This window comes from Neolamprologus brichardi, chromosome 18, assembly GCF_056152115.1.
Source record: "Neolamprologus brichardi isolate AB-2024 chromosome 18, ASM5615211v1, whole genome shotgun sequence".
Classification (NCBI taxonomy): domain Eukaryota; kingdom Metazoa; phylum Chordata; class Actinopteri; order Cichliformes; family Cichlidae; genus Neolamprologus; species Neolamprologus brichardi.
In genome coordinates, this window is record NC_142121.1 from 1,764,216 (window position 1) to 1,785,000 (window position 20,785).

General features: G+C 41.7%; 1 protein-coding gene across 1 annotated transcript in view; it reads right to left on the reverse strand.

The window, feature by feature from the left end:
* The window catches only part of LOC148097243 (uncharacterized), a 43,974-nt gene that overhangs the window by 21,362 nt on the left and 1,827 nt on the right, over window positions 1-20,785 (reverse strand). The window contains exon 2 of the mRNA XM_087832204.1: window positions 9,349-12,251. Coding sequence (XP_087688330.1) covers window positions 9,349-12,251 — 2,903 coding nt within the window. The remainder of the gene's footprint in view (window positions 1-9,348; window positions 12,252-20,785) is intronic.

The window sequence follows — 20,785 nt, forward strand, 5'->3', positions numbered from 1 at the left end:
CCTCCTTAATACCTTTCCTTGACCTTGCAATGTTTCCCACTGTGATGAAGAAAAAATGTTAAGGAGAAGGAGGTAAGAGGTCATTTTTGGACTATTCAAAGCGCGCTCTGACCACTCAGCTATCGTCTTTCCTGAGGAAATCTGACTGTTGGACCACACCCTGTAACCTTCTCTCTCTCTCCTCCCCAGTAGGTGGGAGTTTGTTTGTTTTGGTTTCTTTTTGCTTTTTGTTTTCCACAGACTATCATCGACACTCACACATTAGTGACACAGTCATCCCACATTTGGGATTAAATAGACTGTCTGTCTTCATTCAGGGAGGGAAAGTGTTTCCCTCCCTGAATGAAGACAGACAGTCTGTCTGACTGAAATGCCTCTTTAACTGATCAACCTGGATCATTTAGCATTCATTATGATGACACACAGTGTACTCACAGCAGAGGTCGTCGATCCTCTGAAGTTGTTCTGTCGTCTGCCTCTTGGTCTCTGAGAGGAAACAACTCCAACCCCAAACGGTCTGATATCTGCGGCTTTAAACTCTGCTGCCCCCTTGTGGCACCAACACACTGCAGCTGCTGCTACTGATCATGACAGACAACATTCAAGTAATATTAACAAGCACATTAATTAAACATTACTGAACAGATTGGTGCACAAAGAGAAAAAAAAACATATTGAAATTCAACTTTCATCTTCAGGAAATGTTTTTTTAACACTCACAGTTTCACATCTATAAATCTGACCATAAATCTGTCAGAGGATGTCAGATAAGACCGTAGACCTGAAGAAGCCAGGAACGTTCTTCTAGACATCAGCAGGAACCTCGGTGAGAAGGTGACAACTGTTGTGTGTGTTGTGTGATTCTTTAGAAATGGAAGAAATATCAAACGACCATCAGTCGCTCTCGGTCTGGAGCTCCATGCTTGCCTCATGGGATGATGGTGATCATCAGAAACGTGGTTGTGATGGACAAACCCATGGCCACACTCTGAAGTCGTTGCCAAACAAAATGTGGTGGCCAGGGTTTGAAAGCATTAAATGCAACAGGGATAATTGGACTGCACCACCACTTCCTGCTGAAGGGGGGGAATGTGTGTTTTCTTTAATGTAAAAACAAAGTAGTTGCCCTTAATTAAATATTTGAGTTTAGGGTTTAATGTTTTTGATTTTCTTCTTTGGTGTTTAGTTTATTATCAAACCAGACTGTACTGCATTGTTTTTTGTTTACAGTTGTGTTTTGTTTAGTTACCCCTCATGTGTCATAGTGGTCTGATCAGCCATTAGATAAATCCTTGTGTGTCATTTCATGTTTAGGTCAGTTATGTTTGTTTGGGCAGTCAGTTGGTTTGTTAAGTTGCGGTTTTACATGAGTTGAGTTTTGTTTCTTTTACCTATTTTATGAGCTCAACATTTATTACTTTTGTAAATATAATTTTTGGTTTAACCCTCTCAGGCTCAAATTAAGATTTTGTTGCTAATGCACAAAAGAATACCTGCAGTGGTACTTCTGAGTAAAAAAACCTCATAAAATATGTATGTGGGGTAATCAGGTTTTTAGTTTTTACTTGTTGCAAATCTGCAACGCCTGCCTTGAGAGGGTTAAATGGCAACCCTATTTTTCAAATAATTTCTGTGACTCCTCCTGTTTTCAACTCGGTCCACCACACAAGTCCAAGCCAGCTAAGATCAGCAAGAACCCTGTTATCATGGTTCCGAAAAGGTAGATACTCCTCCTGTCCTAAATCGACCGTCCCGCCAGGCACATGACCCTCCAGTTCCTCCACCTGTCCATCATGTATGTGGCAGGGAATGTCCCTCCAGGATAGTCGGGCTCCCCCGACCTCAGGCTTCTCGTTGAGAAGAGGGTGTCAATTGGATTCAGGACCAGTTGATCAAATTCTAATTATCAAAGCTGAAAATTTAAATAGTTAAAAGTTGAAATGTGAATAGTTGGTTTTTGTATTATATTATTTATTTATTACATTTTATGTGGAGTGAATAAATAAAAGTATATTTACGGTGGCCCCTAGAGACAAAGCACGTACAAACTCCAAAACACGTACAAATTCAAAACACGTAAAAAACACAACAGAAGTGCTCCAGGATGCTAGGGGGCAGTGTTGAGCTTTTGTTACCTCGTGGCTACAGAAGGCAGCAAGTACCAACAACCGGATTTGGTGTGTGGTAGTAACAGGTAAATGAACTTTTTTAAAAAATTATTATTATTTGAATATATATGAGTGCTTGTGTATACACAAACAATACACACATGCTTTCAATTGTGTAATTTAAGTGATCTAGGTAGCTGTTTTGGAAGTTCAGTTAACGCTAGAAATGTGTTTTGGAGTTTGTACATGCCACCGCATATATTTATATATAAACATATATAAATAAAACCACTTTTTTTTTACATTAGTAATTCCTTTTGTGCATAATTTTATATTATTGTTAATAATAAATTAATTAAAGAAACAAAACAACCTGAAGAGCCGGTTCGGAGCTGAAAGAGCCGGTTCTCTAAAAAGAGCCGGAAATCCCATCACTAGAATACAGAGCTCAGAACTGCCAGATTCAATGATTCTAATAAAATAATGTGTAATGTAGTAAATGCACAGAGACTAAAGGAGCACAGCTTTACTGGAAACATTCGAGCTGGTTTCAGTTGGCTGAAGTTCTTCATGCTGCCTCACTGTCAGACATTACTGAGGACTCTGCTGGAAGGGAGCGCCCTCTGCTGGGCTGCTGGCCGAACTACAAGCACTGTGTTAAGTTACTGAGTGTAAATTTAAAAACGAGTGGACAGGAAGTAAATGAAAATGAAGCTGTGAATGTGTAAATGACACCTGTGAGTTAGTAAAACTACGTTTGATAGCTGATAAACATTTACTGTGTTTTATGAAGCAACAGAAAAATCCAGAAAAATTACAGGAAAGTAAACAAAAAGTAAAATTACACTTTTTAAATAAAAGCATAAAAATCAACACATTAAAAACTCCATAAACATCAACATCAGGAGTCACTGAGAAAATAAACTTAATATTAGATCAAACGTAAAGAATATAAAGAAGCTGAAAGGAAAAAGTAAAAGGTTGAACATTGTAAAGTCCACTCCAATAATCACACTTCTATGTTAAAGATAAATCAATTTTAAAATGAGATCTTATCAGGAAGCAAACAGTAAATAAGAGTTTTTTTACATGTGTCGTTTGTCTTCATCGACTGAGGTCAAACTGATCTTGATCTTTTCCTCGTTCTTCTTTGTGATCACATGAATGTTCAGTGAAGGAGTTTCTCTCCTTTCTCTATTTTAGCCATGAGCTCTGCTTTTTCCTTCATGGACATCAGAGACTCAACTCGTCTCTTTCAGCCTTCTTTGCCTTCAGATTTCTCTCCTTCAATAAGCACGTCGATGTACTCTGGAGTGGACAGAGGGTTTGTCTTCAGTGATGTCTCTTTGAGTCTGTTCAGACACTTAGAAGATTTCTCCATCAGTTTCATCACTTCAACCTGTAACGTTTCATATTCAGCCTCCAGTTTTTCAGCAATCATCTTCTCCATTCCCAGGTATCGCCTCCTCTCTGCTCCATATATGTTAAGTTTATCACTCGTCTCTTTTATCTCCTCAAGCTTGGCTAACCCAAGTTTCACCTGCTCCTGCAGATTCTCAACTGAAATCTCGAGCTGCTTTCTTTCTCTGAGGACTTCCTTTGTCAGTGTCAAGCTTTTGGTTTCTATTTTATTCAGAGCAGCAAAAAACTTCTTCATACTTTTTGTCCCCATTTTCCAAAACATCTGATCAAAGTCTCCTTCATCATCATCATCACTCATACTGTCTCGTTCGGCTGATCTGTTGTTTGCTAAAAGTGCTGAATTATTGAATTTGAAGTGAGCCGGCAGTCTGTCTTTTGTTTTAGGACATGGGACTCCTGCAGCATTGATCGCCTCTAGAACTGGAGGTCTCTCTGTCTCTTTCTATGCCTCTTGTATCTCCAAAGCCTGGAGTGTCAATAATGGTCAGAGAGAACGGGATTTTAAATCCATCCTGGTGGTTGATTTTTTAAACATCATTCTTCATTTATTCATTTATTTCACACATGGTTCAACAGTGTTTTATTTCGCTCCCAGGAGCGCGCGCCCCCGACGGACGTAAACAAACAGAGAGAGAGGGGAGAGGGAGTGAGAACACAACATCACGGGCAGGCCAACTGGTGGGGACCGTCGGACCTTGACAAAATCAAGCTCTTTGACATCAACAAAACTCGCTGTGATTGGACAAAGAGAAATGCTGAGTATGACACTTATACACATAACAAATTGTGATCAGGATAATCTGTAATTGATTGATTATTGATTATAATCTCTGCGCCTCAGTCTGTAGTAACTCTGGTTGGATGTTAGAGGATCAAATGCTTAAAGACAATAATGTGTTTTTCCTGGATTTTAGGTTAAAACTTTCATAAATATTAGAGACTGTTCATTTCTTTATAAGTGAGCAAACGTACAGATTCAGCAGGGAAGAAATAAATTTTTCCTCTATGGTTCATTTTCAGAAGAGTGTCAAATATTATAAAAACAAACTTCAGACAGAGAAAACCTTCGGTGAAGATGAAAGATCTGATTTATAAAATACTTCAGAAAGTGAGTTAATCTGATTTATAAAAGCAGAAACCTTCAACAACCAGTTTGTTCTAAATGAGGCTGTTGCTGTTTTTAGTCACAGAAACAGGACGTCGAGTCAAATTTTATGAAATATTATAAACTGTTTTCATTATGAGGCTGTAATTAAAGCTGTTTAAATGCTGCTTTTATTTTAAGATTCTCACATCCCACCAACAAAGGTTTGTGTTGCTGAGGCAACAGGCAACATCCAAACATTACAACAGTAATGACTCAACACAAACACACACATATATTTATTTATTTATTCATTTGATGTGGTTTTGACATAATGACAAAAGATTCAGAGTAATAAAGCAGAAGTTTATTGTTAGTATATCTGAGCTGTGATGTGTTTATGATCTATTAATCATTCAGGCCGGCTCTGAACCACACAGTCCCATCGTGATGTCGGCTCAGGCCACAAACTGCAGCTTCATCTCAACATTTCATCACTAACTACATTTCTATGACATCACAGCAGGTAAAAAACTGAGCTGAAGGAATCATGCAGGGATCACAGGTCACCCTCTGACCTCCATCTACTTGGACAGACGAGCTGATCTTGTGTGGATGATGAAGTCTGCAGCACAGAGATCAAATTCAACTATTTAAACAACGTTTGATGCTTCTTAAACATTTTGTCATTTGTCACCAGCAGTGGGCAGAGGCTTTGTTGTGTTGATGTTGTCATTAATGTGCAGGTTTCTGTCTCTTTACAGTCCATCCACTCGTTCTGAAGTCCTCCAGGACTCTCTGTGCTTCTTGAACTGATCCTATCCTGACCTGACGGACGAGTTTAGCAGCAGAAGAGTTTAAACATGTCACTTCACTGGTACAGCTTTGTCTCCCAGTAACTCCTGCAGGCTTTGGTAATCTTCTACAGCATCTTACCAGACTGATGTTTTTTCTGAAGACAAAAGTCTCCATAAAATCTGCAGGAGAATTTATCAACATTGGTTTTGTCCCATCCTCCATTTTCATTGAATCCTCAATGACATTTTGGAATTTTCTGGACGATCATCTTAAACTCCTGAATGTCTTCATATGTTTTCTCTTCAGACACCTCACAGTCAAACACACAGAAAGCTCCACACAAGCCTGAGCATCAACAATGTTTTAGTATCAAACTACTTGTTACTCAGTTTAGAGTCTCTGAAAATGAGGGACTGTGTATAGAAATGTCTGTAATTCTTAAACATTTACTTTAATTCACAAACGTGAATTAAAGCTAAAAATATGAACTTGATTCTGATTCTTTTATTTTTATTTATTTAAAATCCACTGTGGTAGTTTACAGAGACAAAACTATAGACCTTGTGTCTTTGTTCAGTAAGTTATGAATCTGACTGTAACGATAACACTGATATTTCTCATACGCTGTGTTCATCTGTCTTCAGACCACAGCTATCTGTGCTTCTTCTACCTCTGATGTTGTTCAGTCACATTTAACTTCAAGTTGGTATTAAATGCAGTGAAATCTGTTTTCAAACAGCAGACAGTGTAGAAGCATGCAGGCCTTATCTGATGAGCTGACATGAGACTGAAGCAGATCAGTGATGCTGACTGACTGAGAGGCCTGTTCACCAAAATCATCCTGCAGTTCAACTTTTTATGTTAATGAGAACATTACACTCACAAACTCATGATCATGTGACCATGATCTTAAAGCCAATCCAGCAGGTTTGAGTAATTATTAATGAATCAGAGCTCAAATTATATTACTTTAAAAACAAAGCAGGTCACCACAGTGTGCAGCTCCTGACACGACAACAAAGGGATTCATGTCTCTGTTTAATCAAACACAACCTAATGACAGGACTGGCTGATGGAGGATAGAATGTATTTGTACCATTTGGGGTTACAGGGCTCCTAAATGTAATTAAAAGTGATTTGATTATTATTTATTAAACATCTACAGCTGAGGAGTTTTTAAAAGCACACAAGCAAAATTCACTGAAACCCTGAAACAGCTGTTATAATCTGTTTCCATCCTGGTCATCAGAGTTCACATTAGAAGCTACAATAAAGGCGTGTTTGGGTCTCTTAGCTTGAAGAAGAAGAAGAAGCTGGAGCACACTGTTAGACAGCAAACAGCAGGTATAAAGCTAAATGATGTTGCCCTCCTGTGTAGAGGGAGGGCGACCCTGAAGGCAGGAAGGATTCGGGGTGACAGCTCACATCCTCTGTGAGTATCAGCTGTTGCCTTCAGGGACGAGCTATTCTTCACCTCGTTGCTGTTAGGTTCAATATTGAGGAGGGGTAGAGGAGGTAATCTACTTCCATAATAACAACACTGGTCCGGCCGGGTGGAGTCAAACGATGATTTTAATGACACGCGTGGGAAGACCGCCCGCTGTACGCAGACAGCAACTGATCTTCGACTTACAGAGCATAAGCAGGTGTTTTATATCTTTGAGGGCTTAAATTTAATGACGCCCCAAAAACGTCACAGACATACAAGTTATACATAGATAAGATTCATAATCACAATGACTCTTAACACAATTAAAGATAACACTGTCCATGACAGATGTTTCCGGTCCGCGGTCTGACTTTCACTTCTCGTCTGGCAAACTGTTCCTCTGTTTGCAGAGACAGCAAGAAACTATTCCTCTTTTACAGAGACAATTTTAGAGTTACAAGCAAACATGATTAACCTCTCACCTATAAATGAGATAAAGTCTACTGTGTGTTTGTCAGCATGAAATGCACTCAGTTTCAACTTGTAACCTTTTCCACCAGACAGAAGGCCAGCACGTACACATTTAAGATTATAACAAGCATTCAAAAGCATTTAAGATTATAGATTCAACTCAACAGTTTAAAGTGGTTATAACTGCAATTGTAATAAAGGCTAATCGGGTACCAATATGTTTAAACATCTGAATACAATATCAGTACTGCAGATTGTATTATTAATGCAATGGTAATGATGATAATTATTAACAATAGCAGTAAAATATATTTCTAATCCCCCACATTGCAGAACAAATAGATTTAAATGTAGATTTTTTAAATTCTATTATGGGATTTGTGTTTTTTGGCTGTATTTGTCGTGTTTATGCTGCTGCTACAAAGCAAATTGCCCCTCACGGATCATAAAGTTTATGTTGATCTGAAAGGAGGAAGAAAGATTTAAAATGTCAGCAGAGTTTTAAAAATCACAGATTCAATGATTCTAATAAAATAATGTGTAATGTAGTAAATGCACAGACTAAAGGAGCACAGCTTCACTGGAAACATTCAAACATTGTTACAAACAGCTGCAGTTCAGTCACACGAGCTGGTTTCACACGGCTGAAGTTCTTCATGCTGCCTCTGCTGGAAGGGAGCGCCCTCTGTTGGGCTGCTGACCAAACTACAAGCACTGTGTTGAGTCACTGAGTGTAAATTTAAAAACTGTTTGAATAAATGTTTGAACTGTGAACAAACGCTGTGTCAGAGTGAGATTTTAGAATTGACATTTGTACTTAGAAACACGATCATATATGCTTAGAGTCTATAATTGTTTGCATATTGATAGAAGGTCTCATCCTTAGTAAGACTCTGTGTACTATGAGATGGGAGGACGTTCACTCCTTTTTCCAGAGTGTTCTGGCATACCTCACATACATCCTTGGGTCATGAGAGAGGTTGTATCTTCTCTTTCTGATGTATGGTATGGCAGACACATCTGTATGTTTGAGTATAAGAGCCTTTTCTTTAGGTGGACCGCTGTTTTGCCCCTGCAGTGGATTGTCTCTTTGTTCCAGCAAAGGGTTTTACTTAGATAAAGCTCACACACCGGCAGAACGAGTGGACAGGAAGCAAATGAAAATGAAGCTGTAAATGTGTAAATGACACGTCTGAGTTAGTAAAACTACGTCCCCTCACACAGATGATAAAACAGCTGCTCTCATATGTGTGATAAACATTTACTGTTTTTTATGAAGCAACAGAAAAATCCAGAAAAATTACAGGAAAGGAAACAAAAAGTAAAATTACACTTTTTAAATGAAAGCATAAAAATCAACACAATAAAAAGTCCATTAACATCAACATCAGGAGTCACTGAGAAAATAAACTTAATATTAGATCAAACGTAAAGAATATAAAGAAGCTGAAAGTAAAAAGTTGAACATTTTAATGTCCAATAAAATATAATCACACTTCTATGTTAAAGATGAATCAATTTTAAAATGAGATCTTATCAGGAAGCAAACAGTAAATAAGAGGGTTTTTTTTTTACATGTGTCGTTTGTCTTTATCGACTGAGTTCAAATCTTTATCATCTCAGTTCAAACTGGTCTCGACCTTTTCTTTGTGATCACATGAATGTTCAGAGAAGGAGTTTCTCTCCTTTCTCTATTTTAGTCATGAGCTCTGCTTTTTTTTCATCTCCATCAGAGACTCAACTCGTCTCGTCCAGCCTGGTTTGCCCTCAGTTTTCTCTTCTTCCATAAGCATGTCGATGTACTCTGGAGTGGACAGAGGGTTTGGCTCCAGTGATGTCTCTTTAAGTCTGTTCAGACACTTGGCAGATCTCTCCATCAGTTTCATCGCCTCAGCCTGCAAATAGTCATACTGAGCCTTCAGTTGTTCAGCAATCATCTTCTCCATTTCCAGTAATAGCACCCCCCTTGCTACACATTTGTTAAATTCCTCACTCTTCTCTTTTATCTCCTCAAGCTTGGCTAACCCAAGTTTCACCTGCTCCTGCAGATTCTCAACTGAAATCTTGAGCTGCTTTCTTTCTCTGAGGACTTCCTTTGTCAGTGTCAAGCTTTTGGTTTCTATGACACTCAGTGCAGCAAAAAAACTCATCATGTTTTTTGTCCCCATCTTCCAAAACATTTGATCAAAGTCTCCTTCATCATCATCATCATCACTCATTCTGTCTCCTTCAGCTGATTTGTTGTTTATAAACAGTGCTGAGTTATTGAACTTGAAGTGAACCGGCAGTCCGTCTTTTGTTTTAGGACATGGGACTCCTGCAGCATTGATCGCCTCTAGAACTGGAGGTCGCTGACGGTCTGCAAATGTCACCAGAACCCTGATGTTTTCTGCCACATCTTTGCCAAAGAAAAAAACTGAATCAAACACACATTTCTGTGTTGCTGTGAGTCGTGCTAAAGCAGCCTGAGCTACAAAACACACAGCATCAATGTCAGTGACACCGTGCTGAGCAGAGAAGAGATTACGTAGCTGCTCTGTGATCTCTCTGTCTCTTTCTATGCCTCTTGTATCTCCAAAGCCTGGAGAGTCAATAATGGTCAGAGAGAACGGGATTTCAAATCCATCCTGATGGTTGATTTTGTAAACAGTGACGTCAGAGGTCTGACTGTGAGCTTGTGATGTTGACTGATCCTCATTAATGAATTTAAACCTGAAACTGTCCTCCCATTCGACACCAACAATGTAGTTGATCATCCCATCGATCAGAGTGGACTTTCCTGATCCAGTCGCTCCAAGAAGCATTATTGTACGATTCTGCCTCGTGCTTTGTTCTCCAAAGTTAAACTTCCTGCATCCATCTATGTTCATGTGTTCTTCTGTCAGAAGCAGTTTGTAAACTGAGGGAGAATCAGATTTGATCTTTTCACTTTTAATCCTGAGAAGTTCTGCGAGGTGTTTAAATGTTGTTGTGCAGACTTTAACAGTGATGCTTTCTTTGCTTCTTCCAGCTGACCCACAATCACATCTGACCCTGACTGCATATTCTGTATCTGACTGAAGACCTGAAAGGATCACCTTTTCACCTGCTGACTTTGTTTGGTTCCACTTCAGAGCTTCCTCATTATCACCTGTTTTTGAATACTCCACCATGTAGCTCAATATCTGCACATCCTCTCCGAGCTCAGCAGGTTTCTCCCAGCTCACTGATATCTCAGTTGAATATGGCTGAGCTTGAGGTTTTCCAGGAGGGCTGCAGGGTAAAGTTTTAATGGCATCACTGATTACATTAGCTGGCCCGACACCTGCTGAGGTCACTGCTCTGCATCTGAACACATACTCTGTGTTTGGCTTCAGATCTCTCACTGTGACTTCTTCAACTTCTGTCTTCTGCTGCCATCCATCCTCTCCACTGACACAGTACTCAACAGAGTAGGTGATGTTCTCTGCTCCAAATCTGGGTGGAGAAATCTTCAGTGTCACACTGTTGTGGTTTATGTCAGCTGCTGTCACAGTTTCAGGCTTTGAAGGAGGCTCAAAGTTCTCACTGACAGCAAATCCACCTTCATAAAGGTGGATGCTGGAACCTTCCTGTGTCTCATTAGTTAACCCCACTGTCAGGAACTTAATGTTCTTGTTCTCCTTGTTGGCCTCTGCAAAATCACTGAAGAGTTTTGCTTTTCTCCTCATTTCAGCTGTTACTTCTTTTGAGGCGTACCATTGTTCCTTCTCTACATCATGAGTGTGAGGATCTTGAAGGTCTGGGTTGGATTTTCCTTTTAAGTATTGTGATAAAGCTGAGAGGTACGGTTCATCCTTTCCCAGAGAGGTGAAAACAAAACACACAACATGATCTTCCTCGAACAGATCATTTTCAGATGGGATGATTTTGGTGTTTTTCATGTTTTTGGTGACAGATTTTAAGATTCTGATTGCTCTCTCTTTACAGTCCATCCAGTCGTTCAGGTTTTTGCTGCTGAAAGGTGAAGAATGTCTCTTCTTCAGGATCTCTGCAAGCTCAGCTTCCTCTTCTCCTCCTCCTCGGATTGATGGAAGCTTCTTGGCCAAAGTCTGTTGGAATTCCAGCTTGAACTCAGAGCACATTTCTTTAAAACTTGTAATTTTTTTATCAATCTGTGGGAACTGCTGTGCAGTGCTGGTTCTCAGTACATCATTGGACCTCATTTCCAGCTCACTGAAGTCCTCCAGGACTCTCTGTGCTTCTTGAACTAATCCTATACTGATCTGACGGACAAGTTTAGCAGCAGAAGAATCTAAAGCTGTCATTGGCAGCAGCCAGACCTTCACTGGTACAGCTTTGTCTCCCAGTAATCCTGGCAGGCTCTGGTAGACTTCTACTGCATCTTGAAAGGTTGTTGGTGGTTTTGGAAGACAGAAGTCTCCATAAAATTTACAGGAGAATTTATCAAGACTTTCTTTGTCCTTCTCTTCCATCTTCAGGGAACCTTCACCCTCTACAGAAAGTAAGGGAATTTTCTTGATGATCACCTTCAAGTTGCCCTGAACATCTTGATGATTTTCCTGTTCAGAAACTTCACGGTCAAAGACAAAGAAAGCTTGTGCTCCATAAAGAATAGCTGTGACTACATGTGTTGCTAAGCCTTGATCAAAAACATATGGATGCTTCACATTTCCTCTTCCAAGATGATTCATGGACAACTCCTGGATCTTTGTGGTTGCCTTGTACTTCAGTGTTACTCTGGCCTGATTTCTGGAAGATTTACTATCATTTAGATATTTGGCAGATCCATCAACCTGAACCAGTCCACCCAGGAAACTTGCTTTCAGTGAAGCATCAACATTTAGAGCTGAAGATTTGTCTGAAATTGATTCAGATGCAACAATTTCAAAATCATTAGAGGCCTGTGGTCTTTCTCCAACATCTTTCATCAGGCCATCACGATCCCACAGAGTCATTCCTGCAAAAGAAGAAGGAAAAATATTTCTACTCCATTGATTAAACCAGAAACACTAAAATAAATCTAAAAAAATGATTTAAAAAAAATGTGAATTTTAAAATAAATAAACAGAGCGGTGTCTTTCTATGAGCAAAATTGTCAAACTTTTGCTGTTGATTTCATGACTTTCCTTGTTTTGTTTTTTCATCTCTTTTTGTGATATTCACCAAAATGAAATAAAAATAGTAAATGAAGCACAAATCTTTTGTTTGTCTGGATGAACCAGATTAACTGAGTTCTTTCAGATGAAGAGTTCAGGCTCTGCATCTGAGTTTTCAGTTTTTAAGATAATAACAGTAATAATATCAAAAATTTAGTTTATGCCACTGTCAAAAGACTGCATGTCACTGATCAGCCAATCAGTGACATGTAGTAGGTACTAAAAAAGTATCTGGTACCAGGTACTACCAGCTAATGATGAAGTCGTAAAGACTGAGTCGACTCAAGCCAACCTGAGTAGCTCCAAATGGAAAAGCGCTCTAAGAGTTGGAGCTGATTTCCAGGTGTTGCATCATGGCTGCCAACTTGTTTTAATAGTGATTAACTTTACTCATGAGGATCAGGGAAGATGTTCTTATCCTTATGTTATCTTTAGACACTGTCAGTTGCACATTGATTACAGCAGCTAGTTAGAACTTGTTTTTGTTGTTGTTGTTTTTTCTTTTACAAAAAGGCATAAATAGAAGTCAGAAGCAGGAATAATAAAACCTCTGCTGTTTCCACAGGACTTAAAACACTAATCTGCTAGAATCCAATTACTTTGAGCAAGCAGCAGGTTTTAATTTTGTTTGAAGGCTCAGTTTGAACGTTCTTTGAGAATCATAAAAATAAAAAATTAGCAGGACAAAGGAACAGTCCGGGTCACTTTAACACAACTGGGTGCAGTTAAAACCACGAGGCAACCTGTGGAGCTGAAACTTGGAAATGTTAAAAAATACAGTTCCTCTGGGTGCCACAAGGCTCCAAAAGGGAGTCAGTGCCCAGAGTGTATATATATATGTATATATACACACATACATACACACATAGATATATATATAATCACGTGACAAGATGGCGCCAGTATGTTCGGCTTGCTGTCACTCCACCTGTTTTCTGGTTTTCTGTTTGCTGTTCATTGCCTTAACTGTGGAAATTAACTCGCTCCGGACTTATGACCGAAAAACTCTTTTTATCATCCGGGACTCAGCAGTGACAGCACCTTTGTCCTTTGTTTTTGATGGGCAAACAAGCAGTGCGCCTCCACCGCTCCATGGCATTCCGCCTTACCTACGTCGCACCTGGTTCCTCCCTCCCAAGCTACACCGGAGAAAACGCTGGAGAAAACGCTGGAGAAGACGCTGGAGAAGACGAGGGAAGCGAAGTGGTCTCCTGGCTCGTACAAAGGCATTCCTGTCACTTTCTTGCCTGGCTGATCCTCTCCTTGTACAAATGGGTTTCTGCTACTCTGCCACTGTGAGAGGCTCACTCCAACCCAGAGGACCCTGGGTGCGCACTGTCTCTCCAACTCCGCCTGGTGCTGCTCCTGTCTCACCGGCGGGCCCGCTTCTCGGCCCGCGCTTCCTTCAGTCATCTGGTTCGCTCCTCGCCATGCCGGCGGTGGCGTTCTCCTCAGGTGAGCGACTCTCTTCCACCTCCGGCCCGCGCCTGATGTCTGCTCCTCTCCTGCGTGACTCTTCAAGTACGTCGCTGTTTGCTCCTGTTCCGGGTGCTGGGTCATCGGCTCCTCTCCAGCCACGGATCCGCAGACTTGGTACCGTTATTTCAAACCTCCGCCCACTCAGCCGCACATCAACCCCGATGACAGCTACTGATCTCACCTTATCTATGGCTTTGATCAACATTCGATCCCTCTCCAATAAGACGTTTCTGCTCAAGGATTTCTTCTCTTCTCATGAACTGGATTTTATGTTCCTGAGTGAGACCTGGCTACATGCTGGTGAGACTGTGGCTTTCTCTGAGCTTCTTCCTCCAGGCTGTTGTTTTTTCAACTCTCCCAGGTCTTCTGGTAAAGGTGGAGGCCTTGCCTGTGTTTTTAAATCAGTTTATGACTGTCATCAGATTTCATCTTTCTCCTTTTCCAGCTTTGAACTGCAGCTTTTTAAACTGAACTCATCTACTCCATTACTGTGTGCAGTAGTGTACCGTCCTCCCAAATTCAACAAGGGTTTTATCAGTGAGTTTGGGGAATTCTTATCAGGACTTTCAGTAGATTTTGATCATTTTCTTATTGTTGGCGATCTGAATATCCATGTGTGTTGTCCATCTAAACCTCTGGTTAGAGACTTTGTATCACTGCTGGACTCTTTTAACCTGACTCAGTGTGTGTCTGGCTCCACACATGAGAAAGGTCACACACTGGACCTCGTCATGTCTCACGGCCTGAGTATCCACGTCTCTGAAATCTGTGAGAGTGCGTGTATCTCTGATCACCTTCCTGTTCTGTTTTCTGCTACTGCACAATGTTCTGTTGCTGCAGTTAAAGCTCCTTCACGCCGCCACCGGATCATCAATACCCATGTACCATCCCACTTCTCTGCTGCTTTCAACAACTCTGAGCTCTCCACGGTGGACTGGATTGACTCCCTGTGTGCAGAAGATTTAATTGCTCTTTTTAACTCAACATGCACTTCTATTCTGGACTCCATTGCTCCCCTAAAATCACTCCGTCCCAAAGCTCACACTGAACCCTGGATTACAGACTCTGTTCGTGCTCTCAGGCGCTCCTGCAGGTGTGCTGAGAGAAAGTGGAAAAAGGACAAGCTGCAAATCTCCTTCAATATCCTGAGAGACTCTCTTTTAACTTATCAGAAAGCTGCTAAAGAGGCTAAGTCCTCCTACATATCTAACCTGGTCAGCAGTAATGTCCATAAACCTCAGACTCTGTTTCGTGTTCTAAACTCCATTGTTGATCCTCATACGTCCACTCGCCTCACACCTTCTGCCACCCTCTGCAATGACTTTTTATATTTTTTTGTTAATAAGATTTCCTCCCTTCAGTCTGTCATTCCACCTCCACCTTTCAATCCCTGTGTTTCTCCCTCGTGCCAATCTGCCTTTAACCAGTTTGAGCTAATCTCTCTTTCTCAGCTGCATGAAACAGTCTGCATGGTCAAGTCTACCAACTGTTCCACTGACGCTATCCCCTCTCGTCTTCTGAAGCAGGTCCTGGACTCAGTTGGACCTGTCCTTCTGGTCCTGATCAATGCCTGTCTCAGCTCTGGTTGTTTCCCAACACTTTTTAAGCATGCCGTTGTTCAACCTCTCCTTAAAAAGCCTAACCTGGACCCATCTATACTCTCTAACTATAGGCCCATCTCCAATCTGCCCTTTCTGTCCAAAGTACTGGAGCGAGTTGTCCTCAGGCAGCTCCAGTCATTTTTAGACAACAACAGTCTCTATGAGAAGTTTCAGTCTGGTTTTAGAGCTCGTCACAGCACTGAAACCGCCTTACTGAGAGTTTTTAACGATTTGCTTTTAACTGTAGACTCTGGTTGTGCTGCTGTCCTAGTAACCTTAGACCTGACAGCAGCCTTTGATACTGTTGATCACAACATACTGTTATCCCGCCTAGAACACTGTGTCGGTTTGAAAGGTACTGTCTTAAAGTTTTTCCAGTCCTACCTGGATAACAGGAGTTTTTCTGTTCACCTCGGTGAACTGTCATCTCCCAGAGCTCCTTTAACTTGTGGTGTATCTCAGGGGTCCATTCTAGGCCCCCTGTTGTTTACTCTGTATCTGCTCCCTCTGGGCGATGTGCTGCGCAAACATAATGTGTCCTTCCACACCTTTGCTGATGACATTCAGATCTACCTCCCTCTGAGGTTAGACTGTAAGGACTCTTTGCAGCCGTTATTCTCCTGTCTGTCTGACATTAAGACTTGGATGGCTCTTAACTTCCTACATCTAAATGAAAGTAAAACTGAAGTCATTGTGTTTGGGCTTCCTAAAGACCCCAACCTTTCCTTTGATTTTATGGGACCCCTAACTTCCAAATGTACTTCCTCCATTAAGAGCCTCGGTGTTACTTTTAGCAGTGCTTTTAAATTTGATAAACAAATCAGCTCCGTAGTCAAGGGATCTTTTTATCATCTACGGATTTTAGCTAAAGTCAAGTCCTACCTGTGCAGGAACGATCTAGAAAGGGTGGTCCATGCTTTTATTACATCACGGCTGGACTACTGTAACTCCCTTTATGCTGGTTTAGATCGTTCCTGTCTGCATCGCCTCCAACTGGTGCAGAACGCTGCTGCTCGCATGCTGACCGGTTCCAAAAAGAGAGACCACATCACTCCGGTCCTCTGCTCTCTCCACTGGCTCCCAGTTGCTTTTAGGATTGATTTTAAAATTCTACTGCTGGTTTTTAAGGCTCTTAACGGTACTGCACCTCCTTACCTGGCAGAGCTTCTCAGCATTTACCGCCCCAGGAGATCTTTGAGGTCAGCAGACCTGATGCTTTTAGATGTTCCCAGGCACAGATTAAAGACTAGGGGAGAGAGGGCTTTTGCTGTGGCTGCACCCAGACTGTGGAACAGTTTACCTCCTCACATCAGATTCTCCACAAGCCTAGGAACTTTTAAAACTGCTCTTAAAACTCACCTCTTCTCATTGGCTTTTAGCAAGGTTTAACTTACTGTTTTAACTTATTGTTTTTATCAGTGAGGTGTTTTATGTACTTGTGTTTTATTGTATTTTATATTTGTATTTTATTGTACAGCACTTTGGTCAGCCTTGGTTGTTTTTAAATGTGCTTTATAAATAAACTTGACTTGATATATATATATATATATATATATATATATATATATATATATATATATACACGTATATATACGTATATATACAGTGGGGCAAAAAAGTATTTAGTCAGCCACCGATTGTGCAAGTTCCCCCACTTAAAATGATGACAGAGGTCAGTAATTTGCACCAGAGGTACACTTCAACTGTGAGAGACAGAATGTGAAAAAAAAATCCATGAATTCACATGGTATGATTTGTAAAGAATTTATTCGTAAATCAGGGTGGAAAATAAGTATTTGGTCACCTCAAACAAGGAAAATCCTTGGCTCTCACAGACCTGTAACATCTTCTGTAACGTCTTCTGTAAGGTCTTCTGTAAGAAGCTTTTCTGTCCCCCACTCGTTACCTGTATGAATGGCACCTGTTTGACCTCATCATCTGTATAAAAGACACCTGTCCACAGCCTCAACCAATCAGACTCCAAACTCCGCCATGGCCAAGACCAAAGAGCTTTCGAAGGACACCAGGAAAAGAATTGTAGACCTGCACCAGACTGGGAAGAGTGAATCTACAATAGGCAAGCAGCTTGGTGTGAAAAAATCAACTGTGGGAGCAATCATCAGAAAATGGAAGACATACAAGACCACTGATAATCTCCCTCGATCTGGGGCTCCACGCAAGATCTCATCCCGTGGGGTCAAAATGATCATGAGAACGGTGAGCAAAGATCCCAGAACCACACGGGGGGACCTGGTGAATGACCTGCAGAGAGCTGGGACCAAAGTAACAAAGGTCACCATCAGTAACACACTACAACGGCAGGGAATCAAATCCCGCAGTGCCAGACGTGTTCCGCTGCTGAAGCCAGTGCATGTCCAGGCCCGTCTGAAGTTTGCCAGAGAGCACATGGATGATACAGCAGAGGATTGGGAGAATGTCATGTGGTCAGATGAAACCAAAGTAGAACTTTTTGGTATAAACTCAACTCGTCGTGTTTGGAGGAAGAAGAATACTGAGTTGCATCCCAAGAACACCATACCTACTGTGAAGCATGGGGGTGGAAACATCATGCTATGGGGCTGTTTTTCTGCCAAGGGGACAGGACGACTGATCCGTGTTAAGGACAGAATGAATGGGGCCAAGTATCGTGAGATTTTGAGCCAAAACCTCCTTCCATCAGTGAGAACTTTGAAGATGAAACGAGGCTGGGTCTTCCAACATGACAATGATCCAAAACACACCGCCCGGGCAACAAAGGAGTGGCTCCGTAAGAAGCATTTGAAAGTCCTGGAGTGGCCTAGCCAGTCTCCAGACCTCAACCCCATAGAAAATCTGTGGCGGGAGTTGAAAGTCCGTGTTGCTCGGCGACAGCCCCAAAACATCACTGCTCTTGAGAAGATCTGCATGGAGGAATGGGCCAAAATACCAGCTAGTGTGTGTGCAAACCTGGTAAAGACCTATAGTAAACGTTTGACCTCTGTTATTGCCAACAAAGGTTATGTTACAAAGTATTGAGTATACACATGTGTATATATATATACACATGTATAAATATACACACATGTGTATATACACACATGTGTATATATATATATATATACATGTGTATATACATATATATATATATACACATGTGTATATACATATATATATATATACACATGTGTATATACATATATATATATATATATACACATGTGTATATACATATATATATATATATATATACACATGTGTATATACATATATATATATATATATATACACACATGTGTATATACATATATATATATATATACACATGTGTATATACATATATATATATATATACACATGTGTATATACATATATATATATATATACACATGTGTATATACATATAAAAAAAAAATAAAAACACCCAGCACGCCCCTGCGGGCGGTTTATCCTTCAAGCTCGGGTCCTCTACCAGAGGCCTGGGAGCTTGAGGGTCCTGCGCAGTATCTTAGCTGTTCCCAGGACTGCGCTCTTCTGGACAGAGATCTCCGATGTTATTCCCGGGATCTGCTGGAGCCACTCGCCTAGCTTGGGAGTCACCGCACCTAGTGCTCCGATTACCACGGGGACCACCGATACCTTCACCCTCCACATCCTCTCGAGCTCTTCTCTGAGCCCTTGGTATTTCTCCAGCTTCTCGTGTTCCTTCTTCCTGATATTGCTGTCATTCGGAACCGCTACATCGATCACTACGGCCGTCTTCTTCTGTTTGTCTACTACCACTATGTCCGGTTGGTTAGCCACCACCATTTTGTCCGTCTGTATCTGGAAGTCCCACAGGATCTTAGCTCGGTCATTCTCCACCACCCTTGGGGGCATTTCCCATTTTGACCTCGGGACTTCCAGGTTATACTCGGCACAGATGTTCCTGTACACTATGCCGGCCACTTGGTTATGGCGTTCCATGTATGCCTTGCCTGCTAGCATCTTGCACCCTGCTGTTATGTGCTGGATTTTCTCATCTTTACACAGCCTGCACCTGGGGTCTTGCCTGGTGTGATAGACCCCAGCCTCTATGGATCTTGTACTCAGAGCTTGTTCTTGTGCTGCCATGATTAGTACCTCTGTGCTATCTTTCAGTCCAGCTTTGTCCAGCCACTGGTAGGATTTCTGGATATCAGCCACCTCCTCTATCTGCCGGTGGTACATACCGTGCAGGGGCCTGTCCTTCCATGATGGTTCCTCGTCTCCCTCCTCTTTCTTGGGTTTCTGCTGCCTGAGGTATTCACTGAGCACGCTGTCAGTTGGGGCCATCTTCGTGATGTATTCTTGGATGTTCGTTGTCTCATCCTGGACTGTGGTGCTGACACTCACCAGTCCCCGACCCCCTTCCTTCCGCTTAGCGTACAGCCTCAGGGTGCTGGACTTGGGGTGAAACCCTCCATGCATGGTAAGGAGCTTTCTTGTCTTTATGTCAGTGGCTTCTATCTCCTCCTTTGGCCAGCCTATTACCCCAGCAGGGTACCTGATCACGGGCAGGGCGTACGTGTTGATGGCCCGGATCTTGTTCTTACCGTTCAACTGACTCCTCAGGACTTGCCTGACCCTCTGCAGGTACTTGGTGGTTGCAGCTTTCCTAGCGGCCTCTTCATGGTTCCCATTCGCCTGCGGGATCCCCAGGTACTTGTAACTGTCCTCTATGTCTGCAATGTTGCCTTCTGGTAGTTCAATCCCCTCAGTTCTGACTACCTTCCCTCTCTTTGTTACCATCCGACTACACTTCTCCAGCCCGAACGACATTCCAATGTCATTGCTGTATAGCCTGGTAGTGTGGATCAGTGAATCGATGTCTCGTTCACTCTTGGCATACAGCTTGATGTCATCCATGTACAGGAGGTGGCTGACAACTGCTCCGTTCCGTAGTCGGTATCCGTAGCCAGTCTTGTTAATGATCTCACTGAGGGGGTTCAGGCCTATGCAGAACAGCAGTGGGGACAGAGCATCTCCCTGGTAGATCCCGCACTTGATGGTGACTCGTGCTATGGGCTTGGAGTTGGCCTCTAGTGTTGTACGCCACATCCCCATTGAGTTCCTGATGAAGGCTCTTAGGGTCCCATTGATCTTGTACAATTCTAGGCATTCCAGTATCCAGCTGTGGGGCATTGAGTCATAGGCCTTCTTGTAATCAATCCAGGCAGTGCACAGGTTGGTTAGTCTGGTCTTGCAGTCTCGGCTGACTGTTCTGTCTACCAGTAGCTGGTGTTTTGCGCCTCTGGTAT